Source organism: Lagenorhynchus albirostris, chromosome 20 (assembly GCF_949774975.1).
Source record: "Lagenorhynchus albirostris chromosome 20, mLagAlb1.1, whole genome shotgun sequence".
Taxonomy (NCBI): Eukaryota; Metazoa; Chordata; class Mammalia; order Artiodactyla; family Delphinidae; genus Lagenorhynchus; species Lagenorhynchus albirostris.
This window is the reverse complement of record NC_083114.1, coordinates 42160203-42181398: the sequence shown is the minus strand read 5'-3', so window position 1 is coordinate 42181398 and position 21196 is coordinate 42160203. Positions and strand designations below refer to the sequence as shown.

General features: G+C 54.5%; 2 protein-coding genes across 9 annotated transcripts; one reads left to right on the top strand and one right to left on the bottom strand.

Moving 5' to 3' along the window:
• Nucleotides 1–6783: 6783 nt before the first annotated feature.
• On the top strand, nt 6784–14360 carry ATXN7L3 (ataxin 7 like 3). Of its 5 annotated transcripts, none has more exons than XM_060133065.1 (13): nt 6784–6935; nt 8292–8402; nt 8700–8832; nt 9036–9207; nt 9399–9496; nt 9682–9704; nt 10031–10076; nt 10229–10314; nt 10636–10704; nt 10974–11017; nt 11292–11363; nt 11457–11614; nt 11727–14360. In XM_060133065.1, exons 2-13 carry the CDS (start codon nt 8352–8354, stop codon nt 11873–11875), a joined length of 1101 nt encoding a protein of 366 aa, XP_059989048.1. In that variant the 5' UTR covers nt 6784–6935; nt 8292–8351; the 3' UTR covers nt 11876–14360. The 5 variants fall into 5 exon arrangements, with proteins under 5 accessions (XP_059989048.1, XP_059989049.1, XP_059989046.1 ...); XM_060133066.1 differs by having other exon boundaries at nt 10010–10076; nt 10286–10314; XM_060133063.1 differs by having other exon boundaries at nt 10010–10076.
• A 79-nt stretch (nt 14361–14439) lies between these two features.
• TMUB2 (transmembrane and ubiquitin like domain containing 2) lies at nt 14440–18545 on the bottom strand. 4 transcript variants are annotated; one of them, XM_060133069.1, is made up of 4 exons: nt 18470–18486; nt 17803–17876; nt 15954–16502; nt 14440–15701 (listed from the first exon to the last, which is right to left on the bottom strand). In XM_060133069.1, exons 2-4 carry the CDS (start codon nt 17835–17837, stop codon nt 15335–15337), a joined length of 951 nt encoding a protein of 316 aa, XP_059989052.1. In that variant the 5' UTR covers nt 17838–17876; nt 18470–18486; the 3' UTR covers nt 14440–15334. The 4 variants fall into 4 exon arrangements, with proteins under 4 accessions (XP_059989052.1, XP_059989054.1, XP_059989053.1 ...); XM_060133071.1 differs by lacking the exon at nt 18470–18486 and adding an exon at nt 18416–18432; XM_060133070.1 differs by lacking the exon at nt 18470–18486 and adding an exon at nt 18216–18232.
• Between the last annotated feature and the right edge of the window lie 2651 nt (nt 18546–21196).

The following is a 21196-nucleotide window of genomic DNA, read 5'->3' as shown; positions in this document are numbered from 1 at the left end:
GCAGGGTCATTGGAGCTACTGCTAGTCTCCAGTACCCAGCAGGACTGTGGGGAGGGGGAACGGACCAGGTGAAGCTTAAAGCTTTGATTGGGTGGGAAAGGCCCCTGCAGCTCATCTGAGGGGTCACCCAGCCACCCTGGGCCCTGAACCTGGCCTTCAAGAAACGTGTTGGAAGCTCTTAACTTACACATCCCTCCTGTCTTTCCCCCTGCATCTCCTGCAGCTGCCCCACGCCTGTTTCCTTTGATTTCTCAGGTGTGCTCCCTTCCCCGCCCCACCTCCCCAAATCCACAGCTTTGGGAAGAGGTCTGCAAAAGCTGCTTTTGCAAGCTGTCCTCCTAAGCCTTCCCAGCCATCCCCCTCGTTTTGGTACCCTGATTCCTAGATTCTGCATAAGCCAAGCCACCTTGCCTCTGGCTTCAATTTTTGTTGGTTTGTTTTTTATTAAATTTTGGCTTCTCTCTTTTTAAAAAAAAACAATCACATCAGTGACCTATTTAATTGGGGCTTTGTGCATTTCCACCTTCCCCTCTGAATGGAAGCCAAGGGATGGGGAAGAATGGGAACTCTACCTAGGAGGTGGGATGGGAAAGGTAGGTCCCCTTCCCAGAGGAAGGCAGACCATCTGCTTTGCCTTAGCCATGGTGCTGTGGGGGGGAGGGGGTGGCTAGGGAGGGACACTCCCCACTCCTACTCCCCTTTGTCCGGATCCTGGAATTAGGTACAGGGGTCCGTAAGGTTCTATTTCTTCCCAAGAGCCCCTGCAAAGAACCCCATTACCCTGAGTGCCCCTGCGCTGTTGTTTTAGCGGAATGTGTTTTCATTTAAAAACAACTTTGAATGGGGCACTTTTTTTCTTTCCCTGTTTTAAAATTTGAAAAATTCTTACAGTACGAACAGGGCTGTGGTGGGGGGGCAGTTAGTGCTGTGAGAGGTGACTCGGTGCATTTTGGCACTGGGATGGGACGGCTGGGGTGGGAGGACCCTCACTCCCACCCCACCTCCCGGTTTTTTCCTAATATTTAAGAAGTGTTTTTGTAGGTTTCAACAACAACTGCAACTTGAATTTGCATCATGGGAGGTGGGAGGGAATGGCTTAGAGGTGTCTGCCTAAGCTGAAGGCCAACTGTGGAAGTTTTGTTTTCCCTTTTTTTGTACAATAAAGTAAAAAACAAAGATTTGACTGCTGTCTGATCACTGGACTCAATGAAGGGCGAGTAGAGACGGGGGCGACCGGACAGTCTCAATGTGGAAAGACCCTTGAAGCCAGCTTGTTTGCCCCTTCTTTCTAGAACCATCTTCCTCATCCCTGACAATTCCGTAGGCAGCCTGCCTTCACATTGTTTCGTGCTACTGTTCTTGCACTTTCTCAATTCAGTTTGTTCACCTCGGGTTGTCAGACCACTAAGGCCTGAGAATTTGGGAAACAGATACATTATTTTCTCCCGGAATGCACTGCCTTGAAAAACAGAGGTGATGAATGAACCATTAGGGTCAGGGGTGTTCACCATGGTCATGCAACTTTGGGAGTTGGGGTAACCCAAATTTGGGAGTGGGGTAACCCTCCCACCTTGAGCCCTCAGCCTCACCAGGGTTAGGAATGACTTTCCTAATGACCCAGACCTCTGATGGGAAGTGGGCTGGGCTGAGATGACTTGCTCTCTGATGTTAAGGAAGGCAGCCTTCCCTCCACAAGCCTTGGCTGGGTTCCTGCAACCACCAAGGGCTAACGACCCAGGGCCATCTAAGACCTCTCCCTTCACCCCACACCCCTCTCTCACTCTTGGCCAAACTTCTGAAAAGCTCCTTGCCCCTCATGGTCTCCCATTTCCTCACCTCCCACCCACTATTCCCCTGAGGTGACTCGCTGAGGTCACCAACATGTTCATCAGTTACACCCAGTGGACACTTGTCTCTTTTTTTAAAAATTTAATTTGGCTGCTCTGGGTCTTAGTTGCGGCACAAGGGATCTTTTAGTTGTGGCATGTGGATTCTTAGTTGTGGCATGTGGGATCTACTTCCCTGACCAGGGATTGAACCTGGGCCTCATGCATTGGGAGTGTGGAGTCTTAACCACTGGACCACCAGGGAAGTCCCACTTGCCTGTCTCTTGACTTCTTGGTCTACTCTGCTGGCATCTGCTCCTCCTCATTCTTTTTTTTTTTTTTTAATAAGGGATTGATTTTATTTTTTTTTAATATTTATTTTATTTACTTATTTGGTTGTGTGGGGTCTTAGCTGTGGCAGGTGGGCTCCTTAGTTGCAGCACATGGGCTCCTGAGTTGTGACACGTGGGCTCCTTAGTTGAGGCATGTGAACGCTTAGTTGCAGCATGCATGTGGGATCTAGTTCCCTGACCAGGGATTGAACCCAGGCCCCCTGCATTGGGAGCATGGAGTCTTATCCACTGTGCCACCAGGGGAAGTCCCACCTCCTCCTCATTCTATCCTAGGTGTTCAAGTCACTCTATGAACCCCCAGTTATCACCCATAGTAACCATTCCAAAAGGTGGTCTCTATAGAGACCGCTCTTCCAAGCTGCAGACCCGTACAGACTTCAGTGTATCCTTTGGGATATCTTGCAGGCACCTCATACCTCAAGACCCCAGATGATCACTAACTATCTGGTCATTCAATCTAGAAATCAGTGTATCATCCTTAAGTCCTCGCTCCCTATTTCATCTCTTAGTGAAGGGAGGTGAAATTCGCTCACCTAGACCCGTCCATTCCATTTCCCGTATCTCTCTCAAATCTGTCTACCTGCTTCCATCCCCATCCTCTTCAGGCCATCACCATTGCTCAACTTCTGCGAAGACCTAAAACTGGTCTTCCTGCTTGCTCTCTTGCCCCCTACAGTCCATTCTGCACACAGCAACCAAAACTATCTTTTTAAAACAAATCTGATGACCTTACACTTACAACTCCTTGTCTTACAATGACCCTAAAAGGCCTAACCCTTGTTTCCCCTCTCCCTTCTCTCACTTCACTCTTCCTAATCACTCACAAGGATCGAGCCAAGGGATCTGTCTTTTGTTCCTCAAACATGCCTACCACAGGACCTTTGCACTTGTTTTCTCTACCCAAAATGCCATTCCCCCAACACTACAGATAGCTTGTTTTTCCCATTCTTCAGACTTAAGCTCAAATGTCGCCTCACAGGCCTTCCCTGACCACCCTCTCTAGAGAGGCCTTCTTCTACATCTCCTTGTTTCTTATCTGTTTACTTGTTCATTGTCTATCTCTCCAAGTAGAAGGCAACGTATCTGTTCATTCATTACAGTAATCCCAGCACCTAAAAGTGCCTGGCATACATTTTACAGTCAAGAATTATTTGTTGAGGGACTTCCCCGGCGGTCCAGTGGTTAAGATTCTGTGCTTGCACTGCAGGGGACGCAGGTTCGATCTCTGGTCAGGGAACTAAGATCCCACATGCTATGCAATGCAGCCAAAAGGAAAAAAAAAAAAAAAGGCAATATTTGTTGAATGAGGGAATAAATAGGGCCCACAATGCCCTGGGGGATCTGGTGCCCTTGCTGTCCTCTCTGCCCAACTCCAGCTACACAAGCCATCCAAGATTCAAACACACTACACTCTCTTCCCACATTCTGCCTGTACACATAACCATTCCCTCTGCCTAGAATGTTCCTCTTCACCTCTCTTCCTAGTTCATTCAGGGCTCCACTTAAAAGACCACTTCCTCCAGGGAGCCTCCCCTGACTCCCTGACTAAAAGATCTCTATGCATTTGTTTCTTCAGCAGCCTGGATGCCTTCACATTCGATCTTTCTTCCACTTCAGGCTTTGCTGGGCTGTAAGCCCCACTAGGACAAGGTCTGTGTGTCTCTCTGGCTCACTGCACTTCGCCCAGAGCCTGGACCAGTGTAGTCCTTAGTGTTTATTGACTGGTGCTAACTGTGGAGACCGGGCACGTGCCCAAAGAGGTCACCACCACAGACTGCTCAGGCCAAGTGCCAAATGAATAGTACAATCCAGTTTTAAAGGAGTTTCTTGTGAGGGTGGCCAGGGGTGAAGTGAGGAAGGATTTAGGTAAACAGGGAGGAGATAGGAAGGCTTCCTGGGCATATGTAAATTCCTTAGGGCAGGATGTATTGCCCATATTCCGAGACTAAGAAACAGATCAGGGTCATCGGAGTGGAGAATTCCTGATTCACACTGTGGAGACACCTGAAGTCCTGGCCTCACTACTTTGCTCTAGACTCAAGTTCAAACACCTTCTGAGAGTCTCCACCAGCCGATTCCACAGTAACTCCAACATATCTCAAACTGAACTTGTCATTGTCCTGTATCCTCACATCTCCTCCTCAGAGTTCCCCATCTTGGTTAATGATGTATTCAGGGTCTCTCTCTCCTTTACCCCACACATCTCAAGCTATAACAAAAACCTACTACTTCTAAGCTATCCAGACTCCACATTCCAGAGTGATCTACTTAAAATGCAAGTCAAACAGTTCCCCTTGAGGACTCCTCACAGCCTGTAGGGTTAAAGCCCGCAGACTCCTCAGCACACCCTTAGTCCTGCATGGTCTGCCCTGCTTACTTCCTGCTATTTCCCCATACATTCTTATGTTCCAGCCAGTGCCCAGACTCCTGGGCACTTCACTTTTTTTTTTTTAAATAAATTTATTTATTTTTGGATGCGTTGGGTCTTCGTTGCTGCACGCAGGCTTTCTCTAGTTGCAGCATGCAGGCTTTCTCTAGTTGCAGTGAGCGGGGGCTACTCTTCATTGTGGTGCGCGGGCTTCTCATTGCTGTGGCTTCTCTTGTTGCAGAGCACGGGCTCTAGGTGCACGGGCTTCAGTAGTTGTGGCTCGCGGGCTCTAGAGCACAGGCTCAGTAGTTGTGGCGCACGGGCTTAGTTGCTCCGCAGCATGTGGGATCTTCCCGGACCAGGGCTCGAACCCGTGTCCCCTGCACCGGCAAGCGGATTCTTAACCACTGAGCCATCAGGGAAGTCCCGAGCTCTCTTATTCTTATTACACTGGCAATTATTTTCTTACAGGTCTGTTTACCCCACAAATTGTGAACTTCTTGAGGAAGTATAACTGTCTTATTTTATTTTTGCATCCCAGCACGGATGCATCATAAGAATTCTTAACAGCGCACCGTAAGAGTAACAGCTAAGATTTATCAAACACACTGAGCCGAGTTTCTCAGGCACTGACTTGTCAATCCCCACAACAACCTAATGAGATAGGTACTATCATTATACCCGGTGACAACAGTGTAAACTGGGGCAACAGAGAGCTCGTTTGCTCAAGTTCGTTTGTCAAGTCCACAGATTTAAATTCAGATGATTCCTGGTCTTAATCACTTAGGACTACTGCCTCTATAAATGCTTGCTGAAGACTAAAGAATCAGTGATGGTCCCAAAGTATGTGATTTAAGACTTTCCGCATTTAATCTCATCTTCTGAAGGAAGAGGGCTGTCATATACCCGTTTTAGGACTCCAGACACAGAGAGTAACTGAGATGGAAGCGCCAGTCTAAAGCATCTACTGCGGCTGGGAAAGGCCCTTTGCTCCAGAAGAGGGACTGTGAGAGCGCGCGGATATGGGCACACACTGGGGAGTAGAACTGGGTCGGAGTAAGGGTCTGGCCACTGACTGGCAAGCTGTGGAGAGGAGAGGTGGGGGGGGGGCGGTCCAGCGTGGGTTCCGGAAGCAGGAAAGGCGAGCAGGTGTGGGATCTAAATTAGGATGACGGCGGGGAGGGCGCTCCGCTCAGACAGGCACAGCTCGGCCTCTGCCCTCAGCGGAGGACCCCCATCTCGGGCGTCTGTTGGTTCTCAGGCCTGGAGTGGGCTGAGACCCGCCCAGGAACACGGGGAACCGAGGCTCGGACGAGCCCCCTTCAGGTTTTCTGGCCTGAGTTGCTGCGTCCCACTTCAACTCTGGCCTCTTCACAGAAGCGACTGCACGCTTCGGGGTGAACTCCGGGGTGGGGGCGCTGGGGGGGAAAAAGAGCCGGGAGCCCGGAGGGAAGGGCGGGGGAGCCTGGGCCGGAAGGCGTCCCAGGCTCGGCTGGGAGCCGGCGCTCTCTTTCGACGCCACCCGCTGCCCCCGCCCCGGAGCCGGCCGGGACGGCACAACGTCTCCGCCCCCAGCGCACCGCGCACCTCACCTTGAACGCCGCTCCACCCACCGCCATCCTATTGGGCCGGCCGGGCCGGGGCGAGACGGCAATTGGCCGAGGTGGCTCCCGAAGGCCCCGCCCATCTCCCCGCCCCCGTCCCCGTCCGCCGGTACTTTGGACGGCGGCGTGGCGCCCCTCCTCCCCGCCCGGTCCCCGCCCCCTGGAGCAAATGCTGCCGAGCTGCGGCCGCGGGGCAGATGCACGCGCTCGGGCCCTTCTAGCAGGCGCGAGCAGTCGCTGGGCGCGCGAAAGCGAAAGAAGGAAGAGGAAGGGAGGGCGGGGGCGGGGTGTTGAGGAGGGGCGGGAGGAGGAAGAGGAGGAGGTTGGAGCGCGCTCGCGCTTGGCCTCGCGCCCGCGCGAAGGGAGGGGGGAGAGGGGCGCGCGCGCGCACGCTCGCGTTCTCGCTCGCTCCATCCATCCATCCTCCGGTCGCGGCACGCGCGCGCGCTCCGGGCTCGCGCCGCACCCCCCGCCCGGGAGAGGCGGGCTGGAGTGGGGGGCGGGGGGAGGGGCGCGCGGACGGCGCGCGGACTGCGCGCGGGCGGGGTGAGGTGAGGAGGAGGAGGCGGCGACGGGACGAGAAGGGAGGGGAAGGGGCCATGGCCGCCCGGTGAGGCGGCGAGGCGGGGGGGCGGCCCGACCCCCCGGCCCCGGGCCCTGGGCCCCGGGGAGAGGCGAGGACGGACCGACGGACATGGGGCTCCGGAGCAGCCGCCGCCGCCGCCGCCGCCGGAGGACGCGGCCCTGAGAGGCCGCCGGGCCCCGGCGCGGCCCCCCGGGCGGGGTGAGTACGGGACGGAGACGGGGACGGGGGAGGGGCCTGCGGGGGGCGGGGGGCGGGGCCCGAGGCGGGGCTTGGGCCCCCTCCCCCCAGGTCTGGGTCAGCGCCCCTTCCCCTCCCCCCGGGCCGCCGCGGAAACGCCCGGCTTCCCCCGGCTTCCCGGCACGGCCGGGGCCCCCTGCTCTCCCCCTGTCTGGGTCCCCCCTGGGCGGGGCAGGGCCGGCCGGGGAGGGGGCGCGGGGCCTTTGTTAGGGAGCCAGGCCCCAGCCCCCGGGACAATAGAGACACCCTCCCGGACTCCTCTCCCCGGCCGGCCGGGGCTGTCGGCGGGCGGGGAGGAAGAGGGGCCGGGACGCGTCCCACTCTGCCCACTCTCTAAGGGTCGGTCTGTCCCGGACCGGCGCCGGCCTCCGGCGGCTCGGCTCTCCTCCCCCCAGTTGGTATGATGCAGCAGCAGTGCCGCAGGGACGGGGGAAGAGCCGAGGCCCGGCCTCCTACCCTCCCCAGTGCCCCCGGCTCATTTGTCAGTCCCCACCCCACTCTAGGCCGGCAGCTCCTTAAACTCGTACCCACCGTTCAGAGGGGCCCCGGACTGTGGGCGCTGTTTCTGAATCCTTTGGTGGGGATTCCTGGACTTTGGGGCTCTTGGAGAGACTTCCGGGCTGGTCCTGAGGGAGGGAGGGTGGTTATCTAAAAGAAGAACAGGTAAGGGGAGTGCCCACTCTTGGCCTGCCATCCCACCGGACTCTACCTCCTCTTGCTCATGGTGGCTAGAAATGCCCCTTTAGCTCTAGATTTCTGTGGGCTTTGCTCCCCTTCTGTAGTGGCAGGCTTATTGCAAGGGAAGATAGAGTGGGGTGAAGGTTGTAGGGTCCTAGGGCCATTCCTACTTCTGGTAGCAGTACCCCCCCAAGTGGACATCCTGGCTGAAAGCAGAGGTGGCTCTGAGGAGAGCCTAGCGAAGGGAGGGGAGTGTATTTAGGAGTCTGTGCAGTTCTTTGCCACACCCTGTGGGTTTGCTTTGAGGCCTTAGAGTTCCTTCTCCTCCCCCTGCTGCATTGCACCATGGGTATCGAAGAGGGGTTCGAGTTTTGGGGACCTGGGGGGAGCTGCTGCCTCCTGTAGACCCAGACTCTGATTGGCAGTAGAGTCCAGGGCCTGAGTTCAGGCTTGGGAAGGACTAGGCCGCCCTTGGGTTTCAGGCCCTGAAGGACCATCCAGACTTAGTGAGCCTAGGCTTTAGGGAGAGGTAGATCCCGATGCCACCATCGAGCTCTGGGCAGCGAGGTGCGGAGGGGAGGTGGCAGTCATCAGAGGTGTCTTGGACTCACACCAACACCCCCACCCCCATGTGTGCAGCCGTGTTGCCGCCCGCTGTGCTATGAGCAGTCAGAGCGCCGTCTCCACAAGAGTTTACAAATGAAAATGGAGGAAATGTCTTTGTCTGGCCTGGATAACAGCAAACTAGAGGTGAGGGCTCCCCCACGTGTGCCTCCAGTTCTTTCTCTTGATGTTTCTTCGTTACTTTATCTGGCATCCGCACCAGAGAGGAATTTGGGTAGTCAGCCTTGTTCCTTAAAGGGAATAGCCAGCTAAGAAGGCCCGAGGATCCAGAAGAAGAAAGAACTCGAAGTCAAGATGGGGAAAATGGCAGAGAAAGCATTACTTTTGACTAGGGCGAATTGGCAGGAGATTGGTTGGTGAGAGTTGCTCTCAGTCCATGGGACTATGACTCTTGTGACCCTGGATGTTCTCCCCTGGGCCCAGGCCATCGCTCAGGAGATATACGCGGACCTGGTCGAGGATTCTTGTTTGGGATTCTGCTTTGAGGTACACCGGGCTGTCAAGTGTGGCTATTTCTTCCTGGACGACACGGACCCTGATAGCATGAAGGATTTTGGTGAGCTTCAGGGTTGAAGGAGAGCAGTCTAGCCCTGTCCTGGGAGTGCTTGGAGGGTCCTTCTCTGGCAGCCGCACCACATGTAGAACGTGGAGCTCCTGTGAGCTTAGGCAGGGGCTTTGAAGAGGCCGTGGGGCCATGGGTGGGAACGAGAGGTGAGGGTCCCCTGCCCGCCCTGATCGACACGCCTCTCCTGTCCCCAGAGATCGTGGACCAGCCGGGGTTGGACATCTTTGGACAGGTTTTCAACCAGTGGAAGAGCAAGGAGTGTGTTTGCCCCAATTGCAGCCGCAGCATTGCCGCCTCCCGTTTTGCTCCCCATCTGGAGAAGTGCCTGGGAATGGGTCGGAACAGCAGTCGAATCGCCAACCGCCGGTGAGGGCTTCTCCCCCTGCTAGAACCAGAGCGGCTCGCCTTTTGCAGCCCGTCCCATGGTGTAGCCCTCCAGGGGCATTTGTAGGGCGCAGAGGGTGGGTCACGCTTGGCCCCAGATGCTCCACTCTACCTGTGAAGTCGGGGGCAGAGAGGTGGCAGCCTTGACCCTTCCTCTTCCCTACCCTTGGCAGGATTGCCAATAGCAACAACATGAACAAGTCTGAGAGTGACCAAGAGGATAACGATGACATCAATGACAACGACTGGTCCTATGGCTCAGAGAAGAAAGGTGTTTGGGGATCTGGGGAATTTGGGGGCCATTGGGGTGAGGTGGGCTCGCAGGAATTGGGTATGTAACGGTCACAAGTTGTTATCCTGAATGAGGGGGGAGAGTGTAGCTTTGTACTTTGCTTTAGGTGCCCTTAGATTGGGAACTTAAAGTGACCCTACCTTTTATCCTTTTGTCCTACACAGCCAAGAAGAGGAAATCAGACAAGGTGAGAGCTGGGGCAAGCATGAGGGAGATTTGGGCGAAGGACACATACCCTCCCCTTTGGGTAGGGAGTCCTCGGGTGTCTTGACTCAAGTCTGAGGTCACTGGGTACCTCTCTGGGTTCTGGGATGAGGGTGTCTGGTGGGCAGGAGGGCAGCAGAGGCCTTGGGGGAAGGTGGGAGGAGGGAGTCTGGGTAGACGGGCCTCTTACTGATGGGGAAGGGTAGGGATTTGAGGATGCTTCTTTGTCAAATCTTTTTTCCTTCCTTGGGTTCTCGGCTCCCCCTTATCGTTACCCTTTCCCCAAAGCTATGGTATCTCCCATTCCAGAACCCCAATTCCCCTCGAAGATCCAAGTCTTTAAAACACAAAAATGGTAAGTGGGGCTGGAACAACGGGAGTGATTCTAGCTGTGTCTTCTGGGACTCATTGCTGGAGGGCAGAGGGGGGCGCAGGGGGCGGGCTGGGGTATCGAGGGAGGGCCTGTGATCCTTCTGTCACCCCCACTTCCTCTCTGGTTATTTTCAGGGTTCTCTGTCTGTACCTCTGCATCAAACACCCTTCCCCTTCTTTTTTCTTCTTCAGGGGAACTTAGCAATTCGGATCCTTTTAAGGTGAGTAGGGGCTGCCCCTTGTAGGTTCCCTCTCATTGTCCTTGTTGCGAGTTGCGTGGGATTGGACAAGTGGGGATCAGAATGCTGACAGCCAGAAGCACTAGATGGGGTATTTAGGTCTTGCATATGTATGTTCTCTGTAGGTCCCAACCCCTTACACCTGTGCAGGTGGGATGAAAGGGATTGTTGGAAAACTGCTGGACAGTCTTAAGGCCTTCTCACTTAGGAAGGGATGAGAGGGACTGATTCTGCACCCCCCCCCCCGCAACCTCCCTTCTTTGGCTGCCCCTTCTCTAACCTGTATCTCTGGTTCTTGCCCAGTATAACAACTCAACTGGGATCAGCTACGAGACCCTGGGGCCGGAGGAGCTGCGTAGCCTTCTCACCACGGTGAGGGACCAGGGAAGGGGAGGCCCTCGGGAGCGAGCTGAGCCACAGGCAGTGGTTGAGGCCCTGAAAGAGGCTGCTGACGTGGCAGTGAGGGCACCTAGGTCTCTCTCTGGAATTAGGCTTCCTGGCCATTGGTGGTCTGGGGCCGTCTGCCGTGGACACCCTGGGGCCATTTCTGCTTACAGTCTAGCATGTGTACAGAAGAGAATGTCTAGTGTCTAGAGTAGGCTTTCCTCCATCCCTCCTTTCAGCTTATATTCCTCTTCCAGCAATGTGGGGTGATTTCTGAACACACCAAGAAGATGTGCACAAGGTGAGCTCAGAACCTAGGAACAGGGCCGGGGGCCCTCCTGCACACTCACCCTGGGCACACGGGTCGGGAGTACCCCTGGACTTGAGCAGTGGGACTCCCACCCTTCCCCTCCCCTCTTCTAATGGTCAGGCCTTAGGCCACAATCTGGGGGCTCTCCGTTCATCCCTTCCCTGCCTGTGTCCACCCCTCCCACCTCTGCTGAGGGGAGGGCCTTCACCTGCATTCCTCAGACCCTTCCTGCCTTGTCAGGGTCTGATAATTCTCTCCCCACCAGGTCCCTGCGCTGCCCCCAGCACACGGATGAGCAGCGGCGAGCCGTGCGGATTTATTTCCTTGGACCCTCGGCGTGAGTGACCCTCCAGGAAAGGTGGTGGGTTGTGGAGATTAAGGATGACGATTGGTATCCCTGAAGCCCTTCTCTGGCCTCTTCCCTTTCCAGCGTCCTTCCAGAGGTCGAGAGTTCCCTGGATAATGACAGCTTTGACATGACTGACAGCCAGGCCCTGATCAGCCGGCTTCAGTGGGATGGCTCCTCCGATCTCTCACCCTCTGATTCAGGTTCCTCCAAGACGAGTGAGAATCAGGGATGGGGTCTAGGTAGGTGATACAGCTGGGCCCCAGGGGCCCTCTGCCCGAAGCCAAGGACGGGGAGCACCTTGCGTTCCCCTGCCACGACCCTCCCTCAACCCTCGCGCCTCCTTCTCTTCAGGTACCAACAGCTCCGAGTCACGGAAAACCAAGAAAAAGAAATCCCATCTGAGCCTGGTAGGGACTGCCTCTGGCCTGGGCTCCAACAAGAAGAAAAAGCCAAAGCCTCCGGCACCCCCGACGCCCAGCATCTACGATGACATCAACTGACTCGGGTGCAAGGGATAGCCTTTGGCTGAGCAGAGCCCTCCCTCCCGACCCCCACCCAGGTGGCATAGCCTGGCAAATGGACGGCTGCTGGGGGTTTGGGCTTGGGAAGTTTGGTGGGCCAGGCAGGCAGAGGATCCAATTATGCACCCCTGGGGGGTGTCAGGGTCTTCTGCGAAGGAGCACGAGCCCTCGGCGTGCAGGACTCAGACCTGGACATATTATGCCTTGGACATAAGTTCGGTGGGGAGGCGGTTTTCCTATTTATTCTGTGAGTTACTGGATGTCCAGCTAGGCCAGGGGCCTGACCTGGGCACTGTGCCAGGGCACTGCCGCCCCCCACCCCAGGAACTGGACTAAGCCCTGCCGAGGAGCATCGTGGCTACCGGGAGGCGGTGGGTTGGAAGCTGAGCCTGGAGGGGGCCTCCCCCAGCTGCCCTCAGCAATGTGAATGGGTCCGGTGCTTGCAGCTGAGGAGCAGGGCTGGGCGTGTCCTGTCTGTGTGCAGAAGAAGCCTATCAAACGCCCCCATCCCAGGGGTAGGCAGGCACAGCGAGCTGTCTGCTGAGGTAGGCGTCCAGAACTGCCGCCGCCTTCCCTGCCCCTCACAGGGGCAGCCCTTTCCCCTCAGTCCCCATGGGCCTCCTTGGCAGCGGGAGCTGTCCTTTTGTTGTTGGGTGCCAGGAAAGGGCCTCCAGCCTCTACAGCTTCAAGGGCAGGGGGAGGGTAGGAAGAGGGAGCTGTGTATCAAAATGACTCCCCCCCTACCTCTCCTCCCTGACCCAGGGCTGGCGAGGAGTGGGGCCCCAAGGTGAGAGGGAACGGTGCTGCTTTATTTGAAATGTTTTCTTACCTCATTCCCTGCCCCAGGAAGGGGCCCAGCCTCACCCTCCTGGGGTGGCCCCATGTTCCTCCTGCCTACCCTGCCCCACTGCCCTACCAGGGCAGCCCAAGTTCCCAACTGCTGCTTGCCACCCCCTCTTTAACCTTGACCAGCTCCAGTTCCTCTCTCGATGCTCCTGCCTCTGAAGCCTGCCCTGTTTCCCCTTCCTTAGCCGCTTTTAAGTTATTTATTCTGTACTTGTGGTTTGGGGCTCTGAGGAAAATCCTGCTCTTGTACTTCTCCCCCCTTGCTAGGAGTGGGGCAGGAAGAGAGGGTGGTCTGTGCCCTGGGCTGTCAGCGGAGGGGGAAGGGGTGCCACGCCTAGACAGTGCCCCTCTGTGGGACTGCATGCCAGTGTGCCCACCTGCCTGGTCTACACCCTGAAGAGATGTATCGTCCCACCTCCACGCGGGCACCGCGGCTCTCAGGAGCCGAGCTGGAGGCCTGCAGTCTGGGCGGGGAGCAGAGCTGACTGACACAGGGATGGAGTTGACCCTGAGCCATGTTCTCTGGCACTCGCAGGACGTGTCCCCTGTCCTCCTCCCAGGAGGAGCCATCCCACATTTGGGTAGCTAGTACCCAGGACTGGTTGGACTGATTTGGGTTAGGGACCCTAGAGGGTTAAGGGAACAAGAGATAGGGCTGTAGTACCCTGTCTGGAACCCCAATCTCCCCCTGGGGTGGCTCTGATTGTGGCTGATGCCTGGTTACAAACTGGTTTTTAACCCAAGAATTGTTGATTATTTTTTAAAAAGCCAAATTTTGGCAGGAGTTAGAATAAATCCTGGGGCCTGGGCTCCTCTGTTCTCGCTCTTCCACAGCCTTCTCCCTCTAAGGGAAGCCAGAGGGAAAGGAGGATCTCAGCCAGCCTCCAGCCTGCTCCCAAATGAAGACTTGGGAGTAGGTTGAAGGTGAAGGGAGGAAGGCCGCGGGCCACTCTTCCTTCTGAGAGGCAGCTGCAGCTCAGGCCCTAATAAGTACACCCTTTCACCTCTGGCCTCTCCCTTTCCCCCTTCTGGTTGGAGGAGGGAGAAGTGGGAAGTAGTTTGGGAACTGGTTTGTCCACATCCACTTCCCCATTGTTCCCTGGCCCGCCCTCAGGGCAGAGCCCCCTGCCCAGGCTGGGTAAGAGATGGGCTTGGTCCAGCAGAGACCCTGAGGGAGCAAACCCCTTTCCTTCCGGGGAGAGTGTGCCCCCCCTACCATGTAGTTGAACAGGGGCTAGGAGCTCCCCACTCCCTTCCCTCTAACAGCAGGCTGTGTGGGTTTCAATTCCCATCCTTCCCACCCCGGCTAGGTGTCGTCCACCCTGTATTCTATCATGTGTCTGAGTGTGTGTGGGGGGGTTCTGTACTAATTTCCATGGCCGGTGGCTTTTCCTTCCATGCATCACTCCCCCCCGCATGCCCAGGGGCCACCCGCCTGGCATTACCGCATGCTGGGGTCATTGGGGGAGGGGGGTGGGGCTCACGCTGTCCTGTGGTCTTGAGATTTTTATTTTTGCATATGTAATCCATCCTGTACAGGTAGCTAACTTTGTAAACGCTGTGTATTCCCCCTGCCCCCATGGCTGCTGGTGTAAATAAACTGCATCTCCCGTTGGTAGCCCGGCCTACCCACCCTCATTCCCGTGTTGCTGGGGGCAGAGCAACAGCGTTCTCTCAATGTCACAGGAGACTCCATGGCCACAAAATGGAACTTTATTCAGTCACAGATACGGCCCTCCATCCAAGAGCCCCAGAGGCAAGGGCCTGGGGCCCAGTGCTCCATACCCAGAGCTCGTCCTTGGAGCTGGGCAGAGTAGGACACTGGCTGAGGGCCAGAGCTGCCTCTTGCTTACAGCCTTAGGCCTAGGGTAGCAGCAGCTGTGGCCCGGCCTCTCCCAATGCTGGGGGCTTGGCTTTGTGCCCCAATCCCCTTCCTGACTGAGCTCTATAAGGGACTATTTTTTTTTTTAAAGAATATAATAAGCAAAGTGCTTTGAAAAGAAAAGAACACTGGAAACCATCCAGAACACAGAGAACACCCCATTCCCGCTACGGGGTGGAGGGAGAAGGTGGAGGTGGCCAGGTGCCTACAGGGAAGGCTGACACTTCACTCCTGCCCATGTGATTTCAGTCTCAAAAGATGGCTATTCCACTAGGGAACCGAAAGATACTCCAGGCTCCCTATAGAAGTATGCTGGGGCCATGCTGAACTGCCCTGACAGGCAGCCCTGGGGGCTGGGGAGCAGACATGCAGGATAATGGAAAGAGCTAGGGCCACGGCTGGGAGGGAATCCTCAGAGCCCAGGCTCCCCATTGAGCTGGAACACCAGCTCACCTCTGAACTTCAGGACCTTAAAAGTGAAGGAAGATGACATTCTCATTTCTACCTGAGTTGTGCTTGCACAGAGGGGATGTCTGTACCCTCGTGGACGTGAAGGGGAGGCCCCGTGCCTGCCTCCTGGGTCCTATGGAGGGGGACCCACCACATCCTTTCCACCCTTCCCTCCCAGGCCCTTGGGCCCAGCTCTGGCCAGGAAAGGGGGGAGGCCATAAAGGAGGAAGACCACGCCTTTCATTTTCTCCCTACGGTCCTTATCGTCCATACATCCCAAATACTAGGAAGCTGAAGAAGACAGTGACCCCCACCAGGGAGACAGTGGCAGGTGCTGTGAAGAACTGACGGTAATTGATACGGAAGTACCAGACCACACCCAACAGCACCACAAACACAGGCACCATGAGGCTGCCCACACTGACGCCGAGGCTGGGAGGCTCAGTGGCTGAAGAGGGGGCCAGGGAGGCCGAGGGGCCTGGAACAGCTGACCCAAGGGGTGAGTGGTGACAGTGAATCACACAGTTGTCGGTAATGTTCAGGGAACGCAGTGTGCGGCCTGGGTCCTGCAGCAGGCGGCCCTGGTAGATCAGTTTCATCTGGCTTTCTTGTCCAGGGAAGTATTTACTGTAAGGATGAGACAGACAGAAGGACAGACAGAGGGCAAGGAATGAGAAGGCCGAAAGGCCTGGACCAACAAAGCAAGGCACTGGGGGGAAACTGCAGGGTGGCTTTCTAAGGAAGTACTCCCCCACCCGCCCTGTAAGGGCCGCACCTGACGCTTCCCTGCTGCTCCCACGTCTGTATCAGCCTCCTCCGAGAAGACCAAGGGCTGGGGGCATGGGGTACAAGCAGCCTCCCACTTCCCAGCCCACCTACCTCTTCAGAGCACCCACAGTATCCTCTGGCCTGGCCACAGCCAGCTCCTCGGTGTCATTGAGGAATTTGAGCCGCACATTGATGAGGCAGGCGCTATCCTCAGATCTCTGGGGCACCTCTGGACCGCTGCTCCCCGGGCCCGCTTGTCTTTTGGGCAGGCCTTGGATGTCAAGCAGATGCTCAAGGCTGGGCTCAATACCACCCCCAGCTCCGGGTTCCCCTGTGGAGTCTCCCCCACCTTCGCCAGCCTCTTCAGCCTTCTCATCATTACCCTCTGATGGATGTGGGAGTTCGGTTGGCTCTGGGGTGACTTGGCCTGCCACCAGATGGTCCACATGCCCCAGGTGGAGGACGGATGTGTCGCCAGCTGACACAATAGTGCCCAGGAGCTGGCTGCTACCGCTGTCGGCTACGTAGGTAGAGAGCCAAGCTAGGACCAAGGCTAGAATCAGCACCGCCACACCTGCCACCACAGTCACCTCATTACCCACACCCTCAATAAGGGTGACATCAGAGAGCTCCATGGCCTGGCTGCTGACTGGGTCCACACTGCGGGAACAAAGGGGGACAGCATCAGCAGGGCATGAGGGGTCGCAAGCAGGTTTCCTGTTTGTTTAGGCTCTAACTGACTCAGCCCCGAAAGAAAATGGAGTTCAGTGTCCTGTAGAGACACAGACCTTCCGAACTCTGGACCCCCAATCTACAGCTAAGGACTTACCCCTTGCCTCTAACCTGAAATGCTGGCTTTCAGGTTCCATGCCCTTCCTCTCTCACATTCCCACCCCCCGAGTAAGCACGGATCATCAGGAAAATCTTACAGCTTTGTTGCTGCTGCTGCTGCTGTTTCTGTTCGTTGCTTTTTTGGCAGGTGGGGAAAACATTTGCTTCTGTGAGCCCTGAGTTTCTCTAGGATTTTTATCTATTGGTAGAGCAACTATGCCCCCCCTGAGATGCCTCCAAGGTGGCTTCAGAGAAGCCAAAAAAGCCCGGAGTGTTTTATTTGGGGCCCCTTTGAAGGCACAGCGCAGCCACTCTTGCCAGATTGTGTCATTTGAACTCAGTCTCATTCACGGTCACGGATCTACGTCCAGATGTCAAGAGCCAAAGAAAATTAATTTATCAAAAGCAAAGTCAGACCAACCCAAAGGGACAGCCCAGGAGGGGCCATCAACAGACACTATGCAGTGGACATTGTGTCTGCCTCCTCCGAAATTCTTCGGGCAGCAAAGCAGAACAGACACCAGAAGCACCACCCTCCTGGGTCACTGTAGGCTCACAAATGCAAAACCACTACCTGCATGGAAGTGATTCGGACAAGATTCCAAAATGGCTCTCACAATGCATATCGCAATCTCCCCTCCTGTCCTGTGTTCTCCCTCGGCAGTTTCTTAGAAAGGTAGAAAGGATATCTGCTTGCTCCTTGGAGTACCTACTCTTTCCCTTGGAGAATCTGCTGCTTTCAAAGCTGTCCCTGGGCAAATCCAGTCTGATGATTATCATTACCAGACTATTCTCACAGCACCTATAAAACTTCATTATACTTATCTACCAGTCCATCTCTCTACTAGACTCCTGGAAGATAAGGTTCACATGTATTACTCCATGTACCGTAGTGCCCAGCATAACCCCACAGTAGCTGCTCAAAGAACACTGCGGAACATATCAACATCTGAATACTTTTCACATCCTTATTTAGTACGTGGGCCCTGGGATCAGGAAAAACAACAAACAAAAAAACTCCCAAACTAACTATAACCCCCTTTGCCTCTTACTAGCTCTGTAACCTCAAACAATTTTCTCAGAGACTCAGTTTTCTCATCAGTAGAATGGGGTTAAAAATAGTACCTACCTCATAAGGTTGTTTTGAAGATGACGGGAAATCATCGAAGCAAAATACTTAGCACAGTGCCTGGCACATTGCAACTGTTCAGTAAACCAACAGTAGCAGTCATTTATCACTCCCACAACTAACCCCTAATGGTAAGAAGGTTAACGGCATTAACCCTGATTTAAAGAAAAGGAAATTGCGGCGAACAGAGGCAAAAGCGACTAGCACAGGCACAGGGAACTTTCGAGGGGAGGGACTGGGCAGGACCCCAGGTCTCCCTCCTCAGAGGCCTCTTTGCTCGCTCCTCAACCTGTGAGCGACCCTGACGGCGCGGTGAGGAGGGGTCCCCGATCCTGCCTTTTCTGACGCGAAGGCTCCGCGTTTGGGCGGTCCTATTCCCGCGGCGCTGGAGAGGAGTCCGTGGGCCCACCCACCTCCGGCCGCCGTGGCCAAACCCGCTTCTCCCAGCCCGCGACGGGTAGAGTCAGGTGAGGGGTTCACAAACCATCCACACCCCTCACACTTCGGGGCGGGGCCGGGAGACTGGGGGCGGGGCTTGAATACGCGGGGGAACATGGGAAATTAAAGGGGATCTGGACCGGTACTGTGCCTGGATAAGGAAGGAGATCCTCACCTGAAGCGGCCAGACTAAGTGTTTTGACTTCGCCAAGACGGCCCATGGACTCACCTTTCTGTAGGGGCCGGGGGAGGGGCTGGCTAGCCCTGATTCTGTCCAGGGTCCGGGCTCTTCCGGCTTCTCCCGGAAGCTGTTAGAACCAGAGACAGGAAGTTCCGCCTCCGCGCCTTGCACTGATGACGACAAGCTACGTAAAGCGGGCTGACGTAAACGTATTCTTTAAATAAAAGGGACAGGTTTCTCAGCGGAAGGAGGGGCGGAGTTATTGTTGGCGGGATCCTGGCCCTCCCGGGGCAAGGCCACGCCTGGTGGGCGGGGCCTAAGGAGCCCATGGATGAGGGGCGGGGCCAGGAGGGAGTTACGGGAGGTGCTTGGGCAAGGGGTGTGACTTCGCGTCTGGATGTCCGAGCGGGCTGGCACCGCTGGGCAGACCAGAGCGGCGCTTTCCTCTTCGCAGCCTTTTTCTTCCGGCCTTGCTTCCAGCCTCCCGGGCTGATTGGATTTACTACTGCTCTGCAACGCGCACTGAGCTCCGGGTTGGTCTTTCTGATCTCAAAGAGCCCAACTCAGGGCTAGTCGAGATGACAGACAAGGAGACAATTTAGTCACCAGCCGGTGCTCCGAGAATGCGGCCCCAGGTAGTGTGGAACCTTGGTAAATAAGGCAAGAAAGCATTTCAAAAGAAGGCACAGATTCATTGCAGGCTTAGGACACAGGAAAAGCAGGAGCCCCAAGAAAGACAGGGAAAAAAGGTTCAGCTTACAAGAATTTACAAGAATTTATCCGGATTTTTGAAATTAAAATTTGTTCTAAAGACGTTTTGGGGTTTTTGCTGTTGTTTTCCGGTGAACTATTGATTGAAGTGTAAATAATGCTGACGGGAAAACTCAAAAGCGAAGAGCTCGTTAGTTTTCACCAACTGAACACATCGGTGGAAACAGGACTCAGATCAAGAAATAGAAAATGAGGGCTTCCCTGGTGGTACAATGGTTAAGAATCCTCCTGCCGATGCAGTCGACACGGATTCGAGCCCTGGTCCAGGAAGATGCCTCTTGCCGCGGCGCAACTAAGCCCGTGCGCCACAACTACTGAGCCTGTGTTCTAGAGCCCACGAGCGACAACTACTGAGCCCACGTGCCACAACTACTGAGCCCGCGTGCCACAACTACAGAAGCTCGTGCGCCTAGAGCCCGTGCTCCCCAACAAGAGAAATCACTGCAATGAGAAGCCCGCGCACCGCAACGAAGAGTAGCCCCCGCTCGCCACAACTAGAGAAAGCCCGTGCGCAGCAACAAAGACCCAATGCAGCCAAAAATAAAGAAAGAAAGAAATAGAAAATGACCCCAGAACTGCCCTTCAGGCCTCTTCGCCACTAACTTGCAAAGAGTAGTCACTACTATGATTTCTGTCACCATAGTTTTCTGTTTTTGTATTTTGTATAAGTGGAATCAAACAGTATGTACTCTTTGGTGTCCGGCTTCTTTTTTTCTTTTTCAGTCTTTTCTTATTGTGGTAAAATATACATGAAATTTACCATTTTAACCTTTTTTTTTTTTTTTGCAGTACGCGAGCCTCTCACCGTTGTGGCCTCTCCCGCCGCAGAGCACAGGCTCCGGACGCGCAGGCCCAGCGGCCATGGCTCACGGGCCCAGCCGCTCCGCGGCACGCGGGATCCTCCCGGACCGGGGCACGAACCCGTATCCCCTGCATCAGCAGGCGGACTCTCAACCACTGCGCCACCAGGGAAGTCCATTTTAACCATTTGTAAGTGGCTAATTCAGTGAAATTAATTCACAATGTTGTGCACCCATCATCACTATCCATTTCCTGTATTTATCCATTTCCTTTCCCTCCTCCCGCCTTTATTTCTACTTTCTGTCTCTATGAATTTGCCTATTCTAGCTATCTCGTGTAAGTGGGATCATACAATATTTGTCCTTTTTTGTCTGGTATATTTCACTTAGCATGTTTTCAAGGATCATCCACGTTATAGACCATATCATTTCATGCTTTTTTAAGGCTGAGTAATAGTCCATTGTATGTATATACCACATTTTCTTTATCCATTTATCTATCAGTGGACATTTGTGTTGTTTCCACCTTTGGGGTATTATAAATAACGTTGCTGTGAGCACTGATGTACAAGTATCTGTTTGAGTTCCTGCTTTCAATTCCTTTGTCTGACTCCTTTTGATCAACATTATGTTTGTGAGATAAAAGGTACTGTTTCAATTTCTGCATAAATGTACGTTTTGGATTTAAAGTTTAGTGTTTTTATTGTGATGAACACAGGAGAAGGCAGGGCATCATAGTACAGTTAAAGAAAATTTTGAAGAATGAGTACAGATTTACCAAGTGAAGTTCCAAATAGAGAGAACAGCAGGCTCGAGGGCTCTCAATAAATATTTGAGGGAATGAAAAAGCACTGAGTTGAACCACTGTTAATGCTTTTGAGAGTTTATTATATGCCAGGTACTGTGCTAAGCACTTCACATACATTATCTCATGGAGCCCCATCAAGTACCTCATGTTGTATCCACTTTACAGATTTGGAAACTGAGGCTCAGAGAGACTAAATTGTCCAAGTTATGCAGTTAGTGGTATAGCTAAAGTTATCCAGTTCTCCCTCCCCCTCTCTCTCCTCCTCTCTATGTATGTGTGTGTATGTATTATATATATATATATAATATATATAATATAATCTTATTGTCAATATTTGGCCCCTTACTATTTTCACTTAGCTATTACCATAAAGCATTTCACATGTTGGTGAATATT